This window comes from Aethalodelphis obliquidens, unplaced genomic scaffold, assembly GCF_003676395.1.
Source record: "Aethalodelphis obliquidens isolate GAN/ISIS:26980383/991018 unplaced genomic scaffold, ASM367639v1 scaffold11, whole genome shotgun sequence".
NCBI classification, from domain to species: domain Eukaryota; kingdom Metazoa; phylum Chordata; class Mammalia; order Artiodactyla; family Delphinidae; genus Aethalodelphis; species Aethalodelphis obliquidens.
Window position 1 is genome coordinate 19,854,891 of NW_020837955.1, and position 14,267 is coordinate 19,869,157.

The following is a 14,267-nucleotide window of genomic DNA, read 5'->3' on the forward strand; positions in this document are numbered from 1 at the left end:
CCCATCTCAGAAGTCCCCTCTTCCAAGCCCAGGGCAAGGACCTTTGCTCAGAATGGGGGACTGGCTTGGCCAGAGGCAGTTGGATTCTGGGCCCAGGGTAAAGGCAAATAAGTCTCTATTAAGCTATCAACATTCCTGCATGAGGAGCAGGTAGAGTTCTAGAGGCAGCCAGCTAACGTTTTGAGCACCTACTATATCCCAGGCGCTGTTTGATGCTTCACCTGGGTCATCTCATTTCATCCTTATAAGGATAGGGTATTGTTATTCTTCCCGTGGAGAGGACAGTGAAGCTTAGAGAGAGGCTAAGTTATCTGCCCAAGGTCATATGAGACTCAGACCCCAAACCTATGTTGTTAGCCATTCTGCCTCCCGGAGCATCCTTCATCCCCTGGCCCCATCTTCCTAGCAGCCCCCAGCGGTTATGGGCCTCCATGCCTCCCTAGGAGCCATTCTCCCTTCCAGCCCTCTGCCTTCCCCTCTGCTAGGAACTCAGGGAGAAAACAGCCCAGCTGAAAAATTAGGCCACGCTGGCGAACACACTACTTATTTTTTTATGACTAAGATTAAGCTGACAACCATGCAAAACATTGCAAACCTGTGTCGGCTGCAGATTTAATACCTCACCCAGCCCACACAAATAATTCATGCTTCTGCATCGATGTCCAGAAAAAACAAATCAGCAAAAAGCTGGGCTCCTGCGTGTGTGTATGTGGAGCAGCCGCGTTTCCATTGAAGCAGCATGCCGGAAATACCCAAGCTCCAGGACGGCACATCTAGCATTTTGCAATTTTTTTTTTCTTTTAAAAGATTAAAGTACGTTTTCAAATGATTGAAGGTTGGTGGGAGGTGTAAATGTGGGCACTTGTCACATTAATTCTTCAGATGATTAAGTTCTTTTCCATTTCTTTAAAGCTGTTTGCACTTGGGTTTGATGTCCTCGTTCCGGGTGAGTGTGTTGTAGCAGTTACCAAGGTGACTTTAGCTGACTTTCAACAATTTATTTTTCCCTCCAGCTTGAGACATCTCTAGCCCTGTGTGCTGTTGATTCTGCTCTCCCAACCCCCCTGCTCCCACCCCCAGTTGCTATTCATCAGCACTTTTGCCTGTGTCAGAGAGGCCCACCGGCTCAGAGGCCCCACCTGGCAGCCAGGCCTTTTGGGAGCATGGTGGTGTGTCTCAGAGGTAGCACAGGGAAGTGATGGTGAGAGTCACAGCCTGGCTTTTCCTCTTAAACTCACTCTGTGACTGTAGGCTTATCACCTCACTTCTCTGAGCCACGGGTTTCCTGACCTGTACAAGAAGCGTTAACCATAGAGGAATCTACCTGGTGTAGAGTCCTTGCTGTGAGGACTCAGTGAGTGAATCTATGGACTCCTTACTCTGGAGGAGAGTAAGGGCTCCCCAAAGAGGGCTGCTGTCTTTCTTGAGTCCTGCTCTTGTCCAAGCCCCGAGGGTGGTGTTTGGTGTTGCCCTCCTCAGAAGGGAGGCGTAGCAGCCGGGGTGTAAGGGGAGGAGAGCTGGTCAGAGGTCCTCGGCTCCCACGATGGCCTGCCACAGCCCAGCTCTGTGGCCTTGGGCACATTACCGGCTCTCTTTTGTAAAGGAAAGAGGTAGATTAAACAACCTCAGAGTTTCCTTCCAGCCCTGAAATTCTGTGACCCTCTTGGCCAGCATGTTTGTCTCCTTCACAGGTCTTGTGAAAGGGTTTGTCAAAGGAGACACTAGGGCAAAGGGCAGTTTCAGAATTGGCTTTGGAAACCAGAGGAAGGGACCACTTTGTGAAAGATCAGTCACATGTCACATCTGAGGGTGGATCCACCCAGCTGGTGGGAATGGTCCCCGTTACCTCGGGAGCTTTATAAACCGCTGCCTCAGTAGGGCCCTGTGCTCTCTGATGTCACCCTCCATCCTGCCTGCTGACCTCGCATCCTCCTCCCTCTGGGGAGGTGCTCTGAGTGTTGGGGTGCCTCATTGGGCCACAGGCCCCGGTGCTCAGCCCCCCAGTGTGTAAGTAGGTTGGGCCCCCACTGGCTGTGCGACTGTCAAGCCCAGATCAAGCCCGGACATCCTGGGTGGCTATTGCCGCTTCAGCGATAAATAACTAAAGCTTCTCACCCAGTATTTTATTCACTTGGGGAATTGTTCTGAGATTCACAGTCCAAACCAGGATCTGGCCTTTTGAATGAGATCAGTGGGTAACCCTCACTTCTGGCTGAGGCGGATTTGAGAGGTTGTCAGTGGGGGCAGCTGAATTTGAAAGAGCAAATCTTAGATTGCAAAGGGACCCCGTGGCCCAGCTGTGGAGTAAGCTGTGGGTGGGAAGCAGGACAGGATGGAGCGTGAGGCAGAAGTGACAGTTCGCCATGGCTGGGGCCACAGTCAGGAGGAATCTGGTCCAGGGTTCCTGGGGCCTCGTAGCCCAGCAGGGTGGTGGCCCGGTCCTGCTGCCCAGCCAGGCTCACTGATCTGACTGATGAGAGCCTGGTTTCCACCCCTCGATGAGGACTGTGTCATTTCCTGTTGGATGAAGGACGTGTATGTCACGGCAGCTGCTGGCTGTTAGCAGGAGTGTGCATGCTCTGAGCCTGCTCTGATGTCAGCCTTTTCAGGGTCAGCAGGAAGGAAGCTCTTGGAGCCATGTCTTCTGGCACTCTAGCACCCCAGCCTTAGAGAACTTGGGGTCTGAGGCTCTAGGGCAGGGGAAGAAGGGCTCCCAGAAGCCCCTGCTGCTATCTTAGGGAAGAACAAGCCACTGTGACATAAGCTTTTATACAGAGTGTTGGCCAAAGATGAGGCTTCAGAGCCAGACCAACCTGCGACCAAATCCCAGCTCCACAGTCCCCACTTTGCGACCTGGACAAGTTAGGTCACCTCCCTGATCCCCAGCTCCTTATCTGTAAAAAGGCCATAATAATAGTGCCCACCTCACGGGGGTGCTGTGAGGAGTAATCAGCGAGAGGTGCCTCACACAGGGCTGGCACTTGGCGAGCGTGTAGTGAGTAAATGGTGGCTGTTGTTATCTTCATCATCAATCACCATCCTTGTCGTTCCTCAGGAGCCTGGCCTGAGAGCCTTCTGTCCTGCGGTTTTCACCTTGTGCTGACCCTGTTCCTGTGCTTGCTTTGCAGAAGCCGCAAAGACAGCCTGGAAAGTGACAGTTCCACGGCCATTATTCCCCATGAGCTGATCCGCACGCGGCAGCTCGAGAGCGTACATCTGAAATTCAACCAGGAGTCAGGAGCCCTCATTCCTCTCTGCCTAAGGTAAGCCCCACAGCATACAACCTGGCCTCAAGGAGCCACCAGGCCTGTGCTTGCCCCCTACACCGAGGCGGAGTCTGGGGCCCAGGTGGGGAGGAGAGCTAGTCAGCCCGCTCCGTCTTGGGCCTTTGGGGGAGCCTGTGGACCCTGAGCCCTCCAGTAGTGCTCACCGCACTGGAGAGCACTCCTTTGTCCAGAGAAGTGTCCCCCAGCCCTGCTCCCTTACGAAGGTTCAGTGACCTAGGGAGTCTCAGATGCCCTGCCATCCCACCAGCCCAGAGTCAGGGGTGGCAGGGTCCCCAGTAGCACTGGGGTAGTAGGGCAGGGGAATCTGATGGGTGGGACTCTATTTTCTCCTCCTTGCTGCTTTTCCATGCAGAAACACTCAGTTCTCCAAACCCCGTGGCCCGCACAGCAGACTCCTTGAGGGACCCAGAAGCCCAGCTGTGTCCCTCCTGCTGCTGTCCACAGTGCCAGAAACCCACCCCTGTGGCCAGAATTCAGCTCTCTGCATGGGGATGCTGCACAGGGCTGAACCTGTTGCAGCTGTGGCTTCCTCCACAGCCCTCAGGGGTTCTACCCTCACTTTTATAGCAGGAGAAGCAGCAAGGATAACTCTAAACTCAGACAGCAGTGACAAGGAAGAAAGGGGTTGCACTGGTTTGGACCGTCCCCACTGTCCCTGGAGCCTGAGGAAGGACCTTGTGTGGTGACCAGCCTTGCCCAGTAGGGCAACGAGAGCAAGTGGCCAGAGCGATCAGGGTCTGGCCAGGCCCCCGCCCCAGGACCCCAACGATTTCCTCTCCAGCTCCCTCTCTGGCCCAGGCTCAGGGCCTTTAGGCTGGTGAAGGGTTAATCTGAGGCAACGTGAGAAAGCCAAGAGCAGGTTTTGCTTCCTTTGCTGACTGGCATCTCTGCCCCACTGGTTGCCCCTGCCTGCCCTTCCCCCAGGTGTATTTCCAGACTTGGGATTAACAGTAACTTCTTGTGGCTCCCTCAGAGTGACCCCACTTGGCTTCAGCTTTCTTTTTAAAGATGTGGCCTTGGTAGCCATTTAAATCTCGTGGGGAGCCAGGAGGAGGTGGAAGACTGTGCCCTGGACACAGGATTGTGCTGTGAGGGCACTAGGCCGGCATCCCAGGGTGTGGGAAATTCGTTTAGGTGCTTCTTCACCCCTACCCTCCAAACAAAGGTGGGGCACGATCCGCCTTTTAGCCTTGGGCCTGACCTTGGGCACATTACTAACCGGCCTCTCTGGCCTCAGTCTCCTCACCAGGACACGAAGGAGGTGGACTCCCATCCCCTTTCAGGCCCTTTGAATGCTGCTCTAGTATCTGCTAGCCTTGAGCACTTTGGAAAGATAACAGTAGAGAACTCGTAAGAGGCTTCTCTTGGGAGGTGTTGAGATGAACGTGTTTAGTTCCAGGCCCCTGTTAGTGGGCAGATGGTCGGTCAGGAGGGCATTTGCCAGACAGCCCATCCCGGGCAGTGTAGCCTCCACAGTCCCTGAGCCTTGGCCAGGCCTGCTCTCACTGTCTCATGTTCCCACCCTCAGGGGCAGGCTCCTGCACGGACGGCACTTTACATATAAAAGTATCACAGGTGACATGGCCATCACCTTTGTCTCCACGGGAGTAGAAGGCGCCTTTGCCACCGAAGAGCACCCTTACGCAGCTCATGGACCCTGGCTACAAGTGAGAAGGCTCCTTTTCTTCTCCCTCCCTCCCTTCCGTGCCCGCCCCCTCTCGGTCCCCCCTTGGCAGCTCTTGGCGGCTCCTCTTCCTGAGGGGCTGGTTGTGAGATGCCATGTGGAGTGTGGATGCTACTGCCTAGCCCACCAGCTCCAGAAGCACTTCCTGGCCTCTCCCCCAGACCCTGAGGCAGGAGCGATAACTCTCCAGGCCCTGGCCGTTGATAATTCTGTTGGCCATGGAAATTCAGGTTTGAGGGATGTGAGACTTTCTGCACACTGGGTAAACCAAGGAACAGGAAGTGGGAGGGTGAAGCAGGATGGGAGGAAGGCCACTTTCGTGCTATATGGAAAGCCCACCAGAATTCCTAGAAAGTGGGCATCTGGACCTGGATGCCTCAGCTGGGCTGAGATGGGCAGGCGTTGGCACACAGAGCCTCCCCCGTCTAATGGTTCTCCTTTTCCTCCTGATGGACACCCAGCTTCTCTGTGCAGAAACCTGCTGGCTTTTCCGGAATACTTTGTCCCTCCTTTGCTGTTCTGGCTGGAGCACAGCTTCAAGCCATTGCCAAGCGGGGTGCTGGGGCCTGAGAGCCATAGGCCTCCTTCCAGCCCCGGCCCCGTCCAGGTCTCTAATGGGTACTCGGCCCAACCCTGATTCCCACTCCTGGATGTATTAGAGGAACAACATCCTTTTCTGTTTGTTTGTTGGGGGCACGGGAGGAGGAACCCTACCTTACCTCTCTCAGAAAGGGAATCTGACCCTGATCTAACAGGTGACTCTGCCTTGTTTGTGGTGTATGGTGGAGGGTGCGGGTGGGCGGAGGGATTACTGTAAAGGGCAAGAGAATTTTGCCAGTTCTGTGGGTTTAGCCTGGTCTGTGGGGGTCTGTGAAGTGTATATAGCATTAATGTAGGCACATTTTTAGTCTTTGAGTGTCTGTGTCTCTTCCTCAGGCCAGCTCCTCCCTGCCCCTCCCCACCAAAATACTAACCCTTAATTAAAACAAACGGCAAACAAAGGACACCAACCACGCTCCCCAGACTAAGCTGAGGTAGAAATGGAAGCCGGTGCTTTAGGGATATTGTGTTCCATAAATTATCTTGCCTTTTTCCACTGTTGTTATTACATTGTTTCATAACAAAATTACTTTGAACCATAAAGTTATAAATACATTTTAAAAGTCCCACTTGGTAACATTAGATTTCTGTCCATGTGGTGTTGGTAGTTGCTGTAGCAAAAGCGCTGAAGTATAACATTTGAAATTAGCCCAGCACAAGTGGAAAGGGCCCCCCCAGCCCCAGCGTGTCCCAGGGCACCGGGCTGCCTCTGTGGAGAGCAGGGAGGGGGTAGACCTTCTGCCTGGGCAGAGCTGGGAAGGACTGGGGAACGAGGGACCGTGTAGGAGACCCCCAGCCCCTGAGAGGTCACAGGTCCTCCTTCCTAGCAGGTGACAGTGTGTTGACAGGTCTCAGCAGAAGTGTCCTCAGATAGCACTTTTGTGTATTGAAGGTTAAGCACATTTTCTTGGGAAAGTAGGAACTAGAGTCTCCCCAAACTCAAGAAGAAATTTCACCCAGTTGCCTTTCACATGCTGAACTCTGAACCTGTCCTTGGAGCCCCGCCATCCCCCTTGGAACATCTTCCTGCCCCCAGCGGAGATGGGGGGGGAGTCAGCATCTCCAGTTCTCAGCAGCCTGGGGACCTGGGCCTCCAGAGGACTCGGCAGATGTCACGTTGCCCCCCAGTCCCCACAAAGGTCTGGGCCCAACCCTGATTCCCAAGCCCCTGATCCTCCGGCTACTGGTGTTCCCTTCCAGCCCTGCTCCCCCTCGCCTCCCTGGCAGCCCCTCAGTGAGCTTGAGCACTCGCCCTGCTGACTCCCAGCACATGGTCCCCTCCCAGGCGCCGTTGCCCCGGGAACGGGAGCTGTGGGAACCAGCCGCTGGCCTCGGCATGTTTCAATAAAGTTGCTGTGCTGGGAGCTGCTTAATCAAAGGCCTGTGTTATGGGCTTATTAGTGTGGTCCACCACAGGGGCCAGCTCACAGGGGAGCTCCCGGGAAGGCTGGCTGGGGCCCGCTCCCCAGGCACGCACCCTAACTCACCAAGGGGTTTCTCAAGGCCCTTTCCAGGGAGCCCTGGGAAACCCACTGCCCCTGCCCCTGCCCCCGGGGCCAGCCGGTCCTCAGCTGTGAAGCCAACACCCACACCAGCCCTCCTCCCCGCCCCGCCCCCAAAGCAGTCAGCACTTTCTGCATCTGACTGGCAGCCCGCCTTCCTCTTTAGGGTCTTGCCACTGTGGTCACAGGCAGCTCCCTAGCCTGTGGGAACCTGGGCTTGTAATTACTTGTGGGCCTCTGAGTCTCCCTGTGGGGCTGCCTGTCTCCCCGGGAGTCTGAGGACCTCCTGGAGGCCTGGGGTCAGGCTCATAGTCACCAGTGAGGGCCCACTCCACTGGGCCAAGAGGGACCCCAGGCTCCTCTGGAGGGAGACCCCAACAGAGAGGCCTGCCCTCACCTCCTACAGGAATCTCTCACTCATGCTTCCGGGATCCAGGGTGTCTCCCTGACCCCTGTGTACCCAGGCCTGCTGGGGGCAGAGCATCAGGAAGGAACTGGATGCAGCAGCCCCAGGACTGAAGAGACCCAGACTTCTGTTCTCTTGGCTGCTGCTTGAACACTCCCTGTTGGTCCCAGAGGAGTTGGGAGGGGCTAGGATGACTTTCTTGCATCAGCCTTCAACAGCCTTGGAAGCCCTCACTCCCAGCCTTGGCACCTTGTTCTGGCCTCCAGCCCAGGCCTGTTATCTCTTGGGGAAGTGGCATGGCAGAGACACCCCACATGGGAGAAGAGAGACAAAGGAGAGCCTGAGAGAAAAAGGCAGAAAGTGAGGGAATCTGGGCCCTTTCCGGAGCTTGTGGAGTGGCCCCAGACAGGCCTCCACACCCACCTGCTCCTGGGCCTGCACCTGCCCTCCAGGCTCCTCCTTGCCCCATCTCTCCAGCCCCAGGAACGTCAAGGCCCCGGCCCAGAAAGGCAGGGCTGTCTGCAACCCCAGAGTAAGCACAGTGGGCACTCCCTGCTTCCTGGAGGAGCTGGAGAGGCAGGAATCCTCCAATTCCTTAGGCTCTTCAGTTTCCATAGTTTGACGCTGGACTCCTCCGTTTGCCCTACCATTTGCTGTTTTTATCTTTTCTGAGATGGTAAAGGCTGTCCACCAACTCCAGGGTTGTACAGGAGGGTCTTCAGACCAGGGGGATGCCTGCCAGCGTCCTCTCCTGCACTCCTTCCCCCAGCATTCCTCATCCCAGTGGCTTTAACAAGCCTCTCTCCCTTGAGTCTGTCAACACCGGGCTGTTAGCCTCTGAGTGGGAGCCTGGCCCAGAGCTGAGTCGTTCATCCGTCCCCAGCCAAGGTTGATCTGAAGGGGGAGAAGTCGGCCCCAGAGGTCACACAGGGGTCACATCGCCAAATATGAGAATATTTTTTTAAGCCCTGCAATGCTTTCTCAGCTGTGTGGTGTCGACAGCTCACCCAGGTGGCCCCCCGTTCCCAGCCATTCCCTACCAGCCCTGATGGGAGGCCCAGGGCTTGGGAGAAGACACCCAGCAGCTGTTCAAGTGGGCTTCGCTTCTCCAGGCCTGGTTTGGGGAGTCACTGCTGGGCTCTCCTCCTAGTCCAGCGGCTGACTCACCACTGTCCTCTGGACAAGCCGCTGCCTTCTCCTGTCCCCATGCACCCATTTGGATGTTGTGTGGAAGACACTTGGCGATCCCTGGCCCAGGCCCTGGGCAGCTCCTCTTCCGTGCCTCTGCTGTTTCTCCTTCCACTGGTGAACCTGGCCACGACCTGGTCCCCCTGGAGACCTTTGCTTGGGCTGCCATGGGGACCTCAGTGTCCAGGGTACAGCCGTTAGGGTTTAAATGCCAGCACTGTGCCTAGGGAGGTGCAGCAGCCTCCCCTTCGGGCGAGGACTGTGACGGCCCGCTCTGCCCTCAGCGGCAGCCAGCCAGAGCAGAGGGAGTGTGAGCCTGCTCCTGGCCGCCTCAGGCAGCTCCTCACCACCCAGCAAGGACAGGAAATGAAGGTGGCCTCCCTGTGCCACCACTGCAGTGGTAGCTGCCACACACACCTCTGCCCCCGAGCCTGGGGGATGGGGGTCATCTGGGCTGTTTTCTCACTTCTGTCTGGCCGGTCGGGGTTGGGGGGATGCAGACTGGCCTGCTTCCTGGTCTTGTGTCCCCCGCTGCCATTGTGAGTGCCAGAGCAGCTCCATGGCAGGCTCTGCCCCGTAAACAGCACATCTCCTTCCCTGAGAGAAGGAAAGGGAAGGAAAAAGAAAGCCAAACTTGTTGGGAAGCAAGAACAACGTGTCAACACTAAGAGCAAACAAGGCCCCAGACAAAGTGTGGCTTGTCATACTAAGGGGAAGGAGTGGGCATTGTCAGTGCTGTTTGCAGACTCAGAAACATCACTGACCGCAGACATTTGAATCAGATCTGCAGCAGCTGGGCCCCTGCCTGTCCCATAGCCAGGCCTGCCCAGAGCAGGCATTGGTGAAAGATCACTTTTCAGGTTCCTTCTGGAACTTGCTGGGGCCTGGGGAATTGGGAGATTGTTGACAATCCTGCGTCTTCACCAACCAGCCAGGCTGTCCTAAGGCACTGGGTGTGAGCACCTTGGAGTAAGCTGCTGGCCTGTGTTCCAAGCCTCATCAAAGGTGGAGGTTGGGAGTGGGGGGCAGGGAGCCACTGCTCCCCTCGCAGCTCCACCAGTTAGAGCTGGTAGTAGAGCTGCAGCCACTAACTCATCTGTATTGGTTAAACCTGTGCCCAAACCCACTTCCCCTGTGAGTGTATTTCCCCAGCACTCCCGCCACCATGATCTCCTGGAGGGAGGGGTTGCCTTTTAAAAATGCAGATGCCTTGGCCTTGCCTGAGCTGTTCAGCTTCAGAGGGTCTGGATTCAGAAGGTCTGGATGGGGCCTGGTATCTCTGGGTTTTCAGAATCCTTCTAGGGGAGTTTGCTGCTCAGATTGCTTGGGGGGCTTTCCCGTCTCACTAGAGAGTCTTCTCCCTCCAAGGGTTGCTTGTGCACAGACATAAGCATTTATGCCCAGCTCCTGGTGAGTACTACCATCGATGAGTGCTACTTTCATTATTATTATTATTTCTACTGCTGTTTTCTGGACTAATGCAACTGTCGTCTTATGTACACATTTACCAAGCTGACCTGGAAATTTGACCTGCTGTCCCCACTTGGAAACTGTATTGGGGCATGGTTTGCCTTCCTTTCCAGTTGGCCATCCTGGTTTTTGAGCAGCTGCATGTCTGTGACGCCCAGGGTTCCAGCCCTCTTGAGCTGAGCAGGTGGCCGGGAGATGTGTCGTTGGTTTTCCAGGCCATTGGTTGAAGCCAAAGTCACCTCCACCTCCCCCATCAGAGGAGAGAGAGGAGTCAGCTCTGAGCATACAAGGCTTCTTGAATTGGGGTACTTTCCCCAGACAGGAAAAGAGCATCTTCTACCACCATGAGGTCAGATCACTGTTCTTCTAAAGTCCAGACTTGTCTCCTCTCGACACCCGCCCATCTGCACAATGGGAATGCTGGTTACCTCCCTTGCAGGACCGCGCTAAGGATTCAGTGAGATGATACCGGTCAAGCACTTGGCCCAGTGCCTGGCACACGGGGGAGGCGCTGCTTCTGCTGTTGGCGGTATTATTACCACTCACTGTCATTATCATAACCCTTCCTGTTATTATTTGTGGCAGAGCCAGGCAGCTCCATGGGGACCCAGGGAGCTTCAAGAGCCCGAAGCCCCAGAATTGCACAGGCTTTTCCCACAGTTGCATCACAACGGCGAGTCTGTTCCTCCTGAGAGCGCCCAGGAGCTGCTCCATCATAGCTGTCTATCTCCAGTGTCCTGTTGATAAGATCTGTTAACATTCTCAGCTCCAGGTCTGAAATATACAAAGAACAGGGCCTGTTTGTTCAATCCAAGCTTCTAAGGTTTAACTCCCAAAGGAAATTAAATTAGGTGCCTGGAGCTATGACAGTCTGTCGTGTTTCTTTGCAGGGAATGTCACCCTTAATATCATGGAGATCTCATGTATAATTTTCCCCGTTTAATTCTTTTAAAATGCGAAGTTTCCAGCAGGAACCAACAAATCACCAAAAATGAAAATTGAGGAGTGACTAGGGTTTGTCCCCTTTTTCGGTCTTACCATCCCCTCCCCCAGCTGAGTATAAAATGAGTCCGCACACAGATCGTACCAAAGGCCACCATAACATACCCTCTCTCCACCACCAGTTCCAGACCTTTGTCAGAGGAACTGGCTTAGGGCTGAACTCAGTGTTGGTGGGTTTACCTTTACCATTTCTACAGCTGTTTGGAGTCTCTCTGCGTGGTCACCGTCCCTGTGAACCCTCCCACAATCCCATCTTACCCCCAGCACTAGCTACGGTGCCAGGCCTATTTACCTCTCTGGCAGAAATGTCCTCCCTCCGAAGTATTTGTGGGTTAGAAATCAGTTCAGCCTGGCCCGGACTGGAGCCACTGTAATATAATTGGGTTTTAGGTATGCTTGTGTTTGTGCTAGCATTTGCAGAGATGGCAGCAGGCCCCGGAAATGCCAAAAATGTGAATGTGACTTTTGTACTACTCAAGCAGACTGGTGATAACTGGTAGAGAGACTCTGGGCTTTGGGGGGCAGTGGGGAGGGGAGCCCTGGGATAAAAGCAGGAGGAGCAAGGGTCAGGGTGGGATTGGGAAGGGGTCTCGGTAGTCTGTGAGAGGAGCCAGCCAGTCCCGCCTTGGGGAACCAGGAGGAAGGTGGGAGGGGGCACCTCAGGTGGGCATTTCCCTGGACTGGCTTTGCCTGTCTAAACCTTGTCTCTGTCTCCACTTGAAGCCTGAGCTCCTCAAACAGAAACCTTGGGGAGGAGTTGTGGGCCAGTGGTTGGAGCTGTTTTGTCCCTGACTGTGGGCTTGCAGCCTGAGAAGGAGATGACCTTTGGCTCCCTGTCAAGCGCGGGAAGGTGCTTGTCCAGGTGGGGAATGGACTGCCTTCATGCTTGTGTTCCTGAGGCTCCACCCAGGGCCAGGCCTAGCAGAGGCACCCAGGGAATGCTTATGGAATCAAATAGATGGATGGGCAGACGAGTGGAAGGATCAGTAAATGAGGGTAAGACCTTAGGGTTTGGAAGCTGTGCTCTGGGCGCTAACTTAAGAGTCCAGGCAAGACCGGGACCTGATCTTGTCTCAGCTGCTCACAAGCCACGTGACATTGGGCAAATCACATAGCCCATCTGTGTCTCAGTTTCCTTATCTGGAAGGCGATAAGATACATGAGCGGTTAGCACGGTGCCTGATGTGGTGGTGTTTTACCTGCTCACTTGGGGTAGTTTTCTCATTCCTTGCTCACACCTCCAGCCCATCAACTTCCTTCCTTCGGAGCCCTCCGTCCTGTGAGGCGCCCAGTGATCCTGCTTGCTCGCCTTCCTTTCTCTGCCATTTCACTTGATCTCACAAGCTGACTCTATTCCACATGTTGAAACTTAGGTTCTCGTCAGAGTGGACAACTCCCAGGGGAAACCTGATGGGTATTTTCTCAAGTCCTGGATCCTCCTCCTTGTCATAGGGGACTTTTCCTCAGAGGAGCCCCTCACCTTGGTCTTCAACTCATGGTTCTCTCCCTCCGTCCCCCCCCACCCCCACCCCGGGCGTTCACAGGCTGCTGGAGAAGGCAGAACGAGGCGGGGAGAGCCACAGCCCGGGGGGACAGAAGGGTCTGCTGCAGAGGTCAGGGGGCCCCGTTGACCAGCACGGGGGTAGAGGGGTAGCAGAAGGGGTCAGGCTGGGCAGAGGAGCCAGTCGAGAAGACGGCCCACCAGGCTGAGGAAGCCCTGGGTACCCTTGAACATTGCTGCTAACTGTGAAAACTGCTTTAGGGGGTGAGGGTGGTGGTTGTGCCTGCCGCATAGTGGGACCAGGCTGTCCTCTACATCAAAGCGTGAAGCCACAAGACACCAGACTAGAACAGCAAAGTGGGATAGCTGGGAGATGCCCTGGAGAAGAGGTTTCTTAAAGGAAAGCTTGAAGAACTCAGTGGCTGAATGGGGCCAACAGGGCAGGGGTTTGGGAGCTTCCAGTCTGGGAGGAGGTGGAGGCCACGGATGGAAGTGGGAGTTAAGGAGTCCCTTTCCCTTCTGTAAAATGAGAGAGGTTGGTGTACAATCTCCAAATTCTGCAGCTCAGACGTTCTTGGATGTACCTTCCGGGGCATTTCCAGATTCCAGACGAGGCTCGTATTCCAAATCCAGACAGATCCCTTCTGTCCTACCAAGTGAACCTGGTTGGGCAAGGACAGTGTTGGAATCTCTCTTCTCTGCCCCTCGGCTCTTCTGTCTCCCCACTACCATACTGCAGCATGCAGGAAGCCCGAACTGCCAAAACAGGGGTTCCTCCCCACCCGTTCTCGTGTCCCTTCTGGGAGCAGCACCGCCGTCTCTCCAGATGTCCCCCCCTGCTTCCCATTGTCCTCTGATGTCCTTCCTCCTCTGCTCCAGTCCCTCTGATGTGGTAGGCAGGTGGTGGTGGGCATGTGGGCGACAGGCCCTTCCCTGTGTCCCTAGAACACGTTGCAGTGGCCTCATAGCTCCTTAATGGCCTGAAGAAAGGTCCATAGCTTGGCAGTTAGCAAAAAGACCATATATTTAAAAATAATAATAAAAGCCTGTCTTGTGCCTTCTTCCCAGATTCTGTTGACTGAAGAGTTTGTAGAGAAAATGTTGGAGGACTTGGAAGATTTGACTTCTCCAGAGGAAGTAAGCTGTTTGATTCTCTCTGACGGCAGGTTCCAGTCTCCAGGAGCGTGTGTGTGTGTGTGTGTGTGTGTGTGTGTGTGTGTGTGTGTCTGACGTGTGGAGATAGGCTGGAAAGGAGATGTTAAATGACTTTACTTCTCTTCCCTGAACCACCCCCTACCCCACTGCCAGCCCTTGTAAGGACACCCAGCAAATTGTCTGAATTGCCAACTCCTGAGAACCTCATTGAAGAGGCAGCCAGGGCCTTCAGGCTCCTCATTGAGGAGCACAGAGTTCTCCTCAGTCCCTGCTGTTCCCTGGCAGGTTCTGAACAGAAAGCCCACGCCTGCTGCCAGAGAACATTCCACGGGAGAGTTCTGGTGGGCAGCGAGGGACTCCTGCTCTTGCCTCAGGCCACCCAGGAGCCACTCTCCTTCCTCCCTTCTCTGGCCATGAGCTCTCCCCTCTGGTCCATCTCTTCCAGCCCTAGCCAAGCTGGCGGGCCAGGTGG

At 55.0% G+C, this 14,267-nt stretch overlaps 1 protein-coding gene across 3 annotated transcripts in view; it reads left to right on the top strand.

The window, feature by feature from the left end:
• The window catches only part of SUFU (SUFU negative regulator of hedgehog signaling), a 110,642-nt gene that overhangs the window by 91,140 nt on the left and 5,235 nt on the right, over window positions 1-14,267 (top strand). For all 3 annotated transcript variants that reach the window (XM_027112447.1, XM_027112446.1, XM_027112448.1), the window contains exons 9-11: window positions 3,129-3,263; window positions 4,816-4,954; window positions 13,709-13,777. In XM_027112447.1, the coding sequence (XP_026968248.1) occupies window positions 3,129-3,263; window positions 4,816-4,954; window positions 13,709-13,777 (343 nt within the window). The remainder of the gene's footprint in view (window positions 1-3,128; window positions 3,264-4,815; window positions 4,955-13,708; window positions 13,778-14,267) is intronic.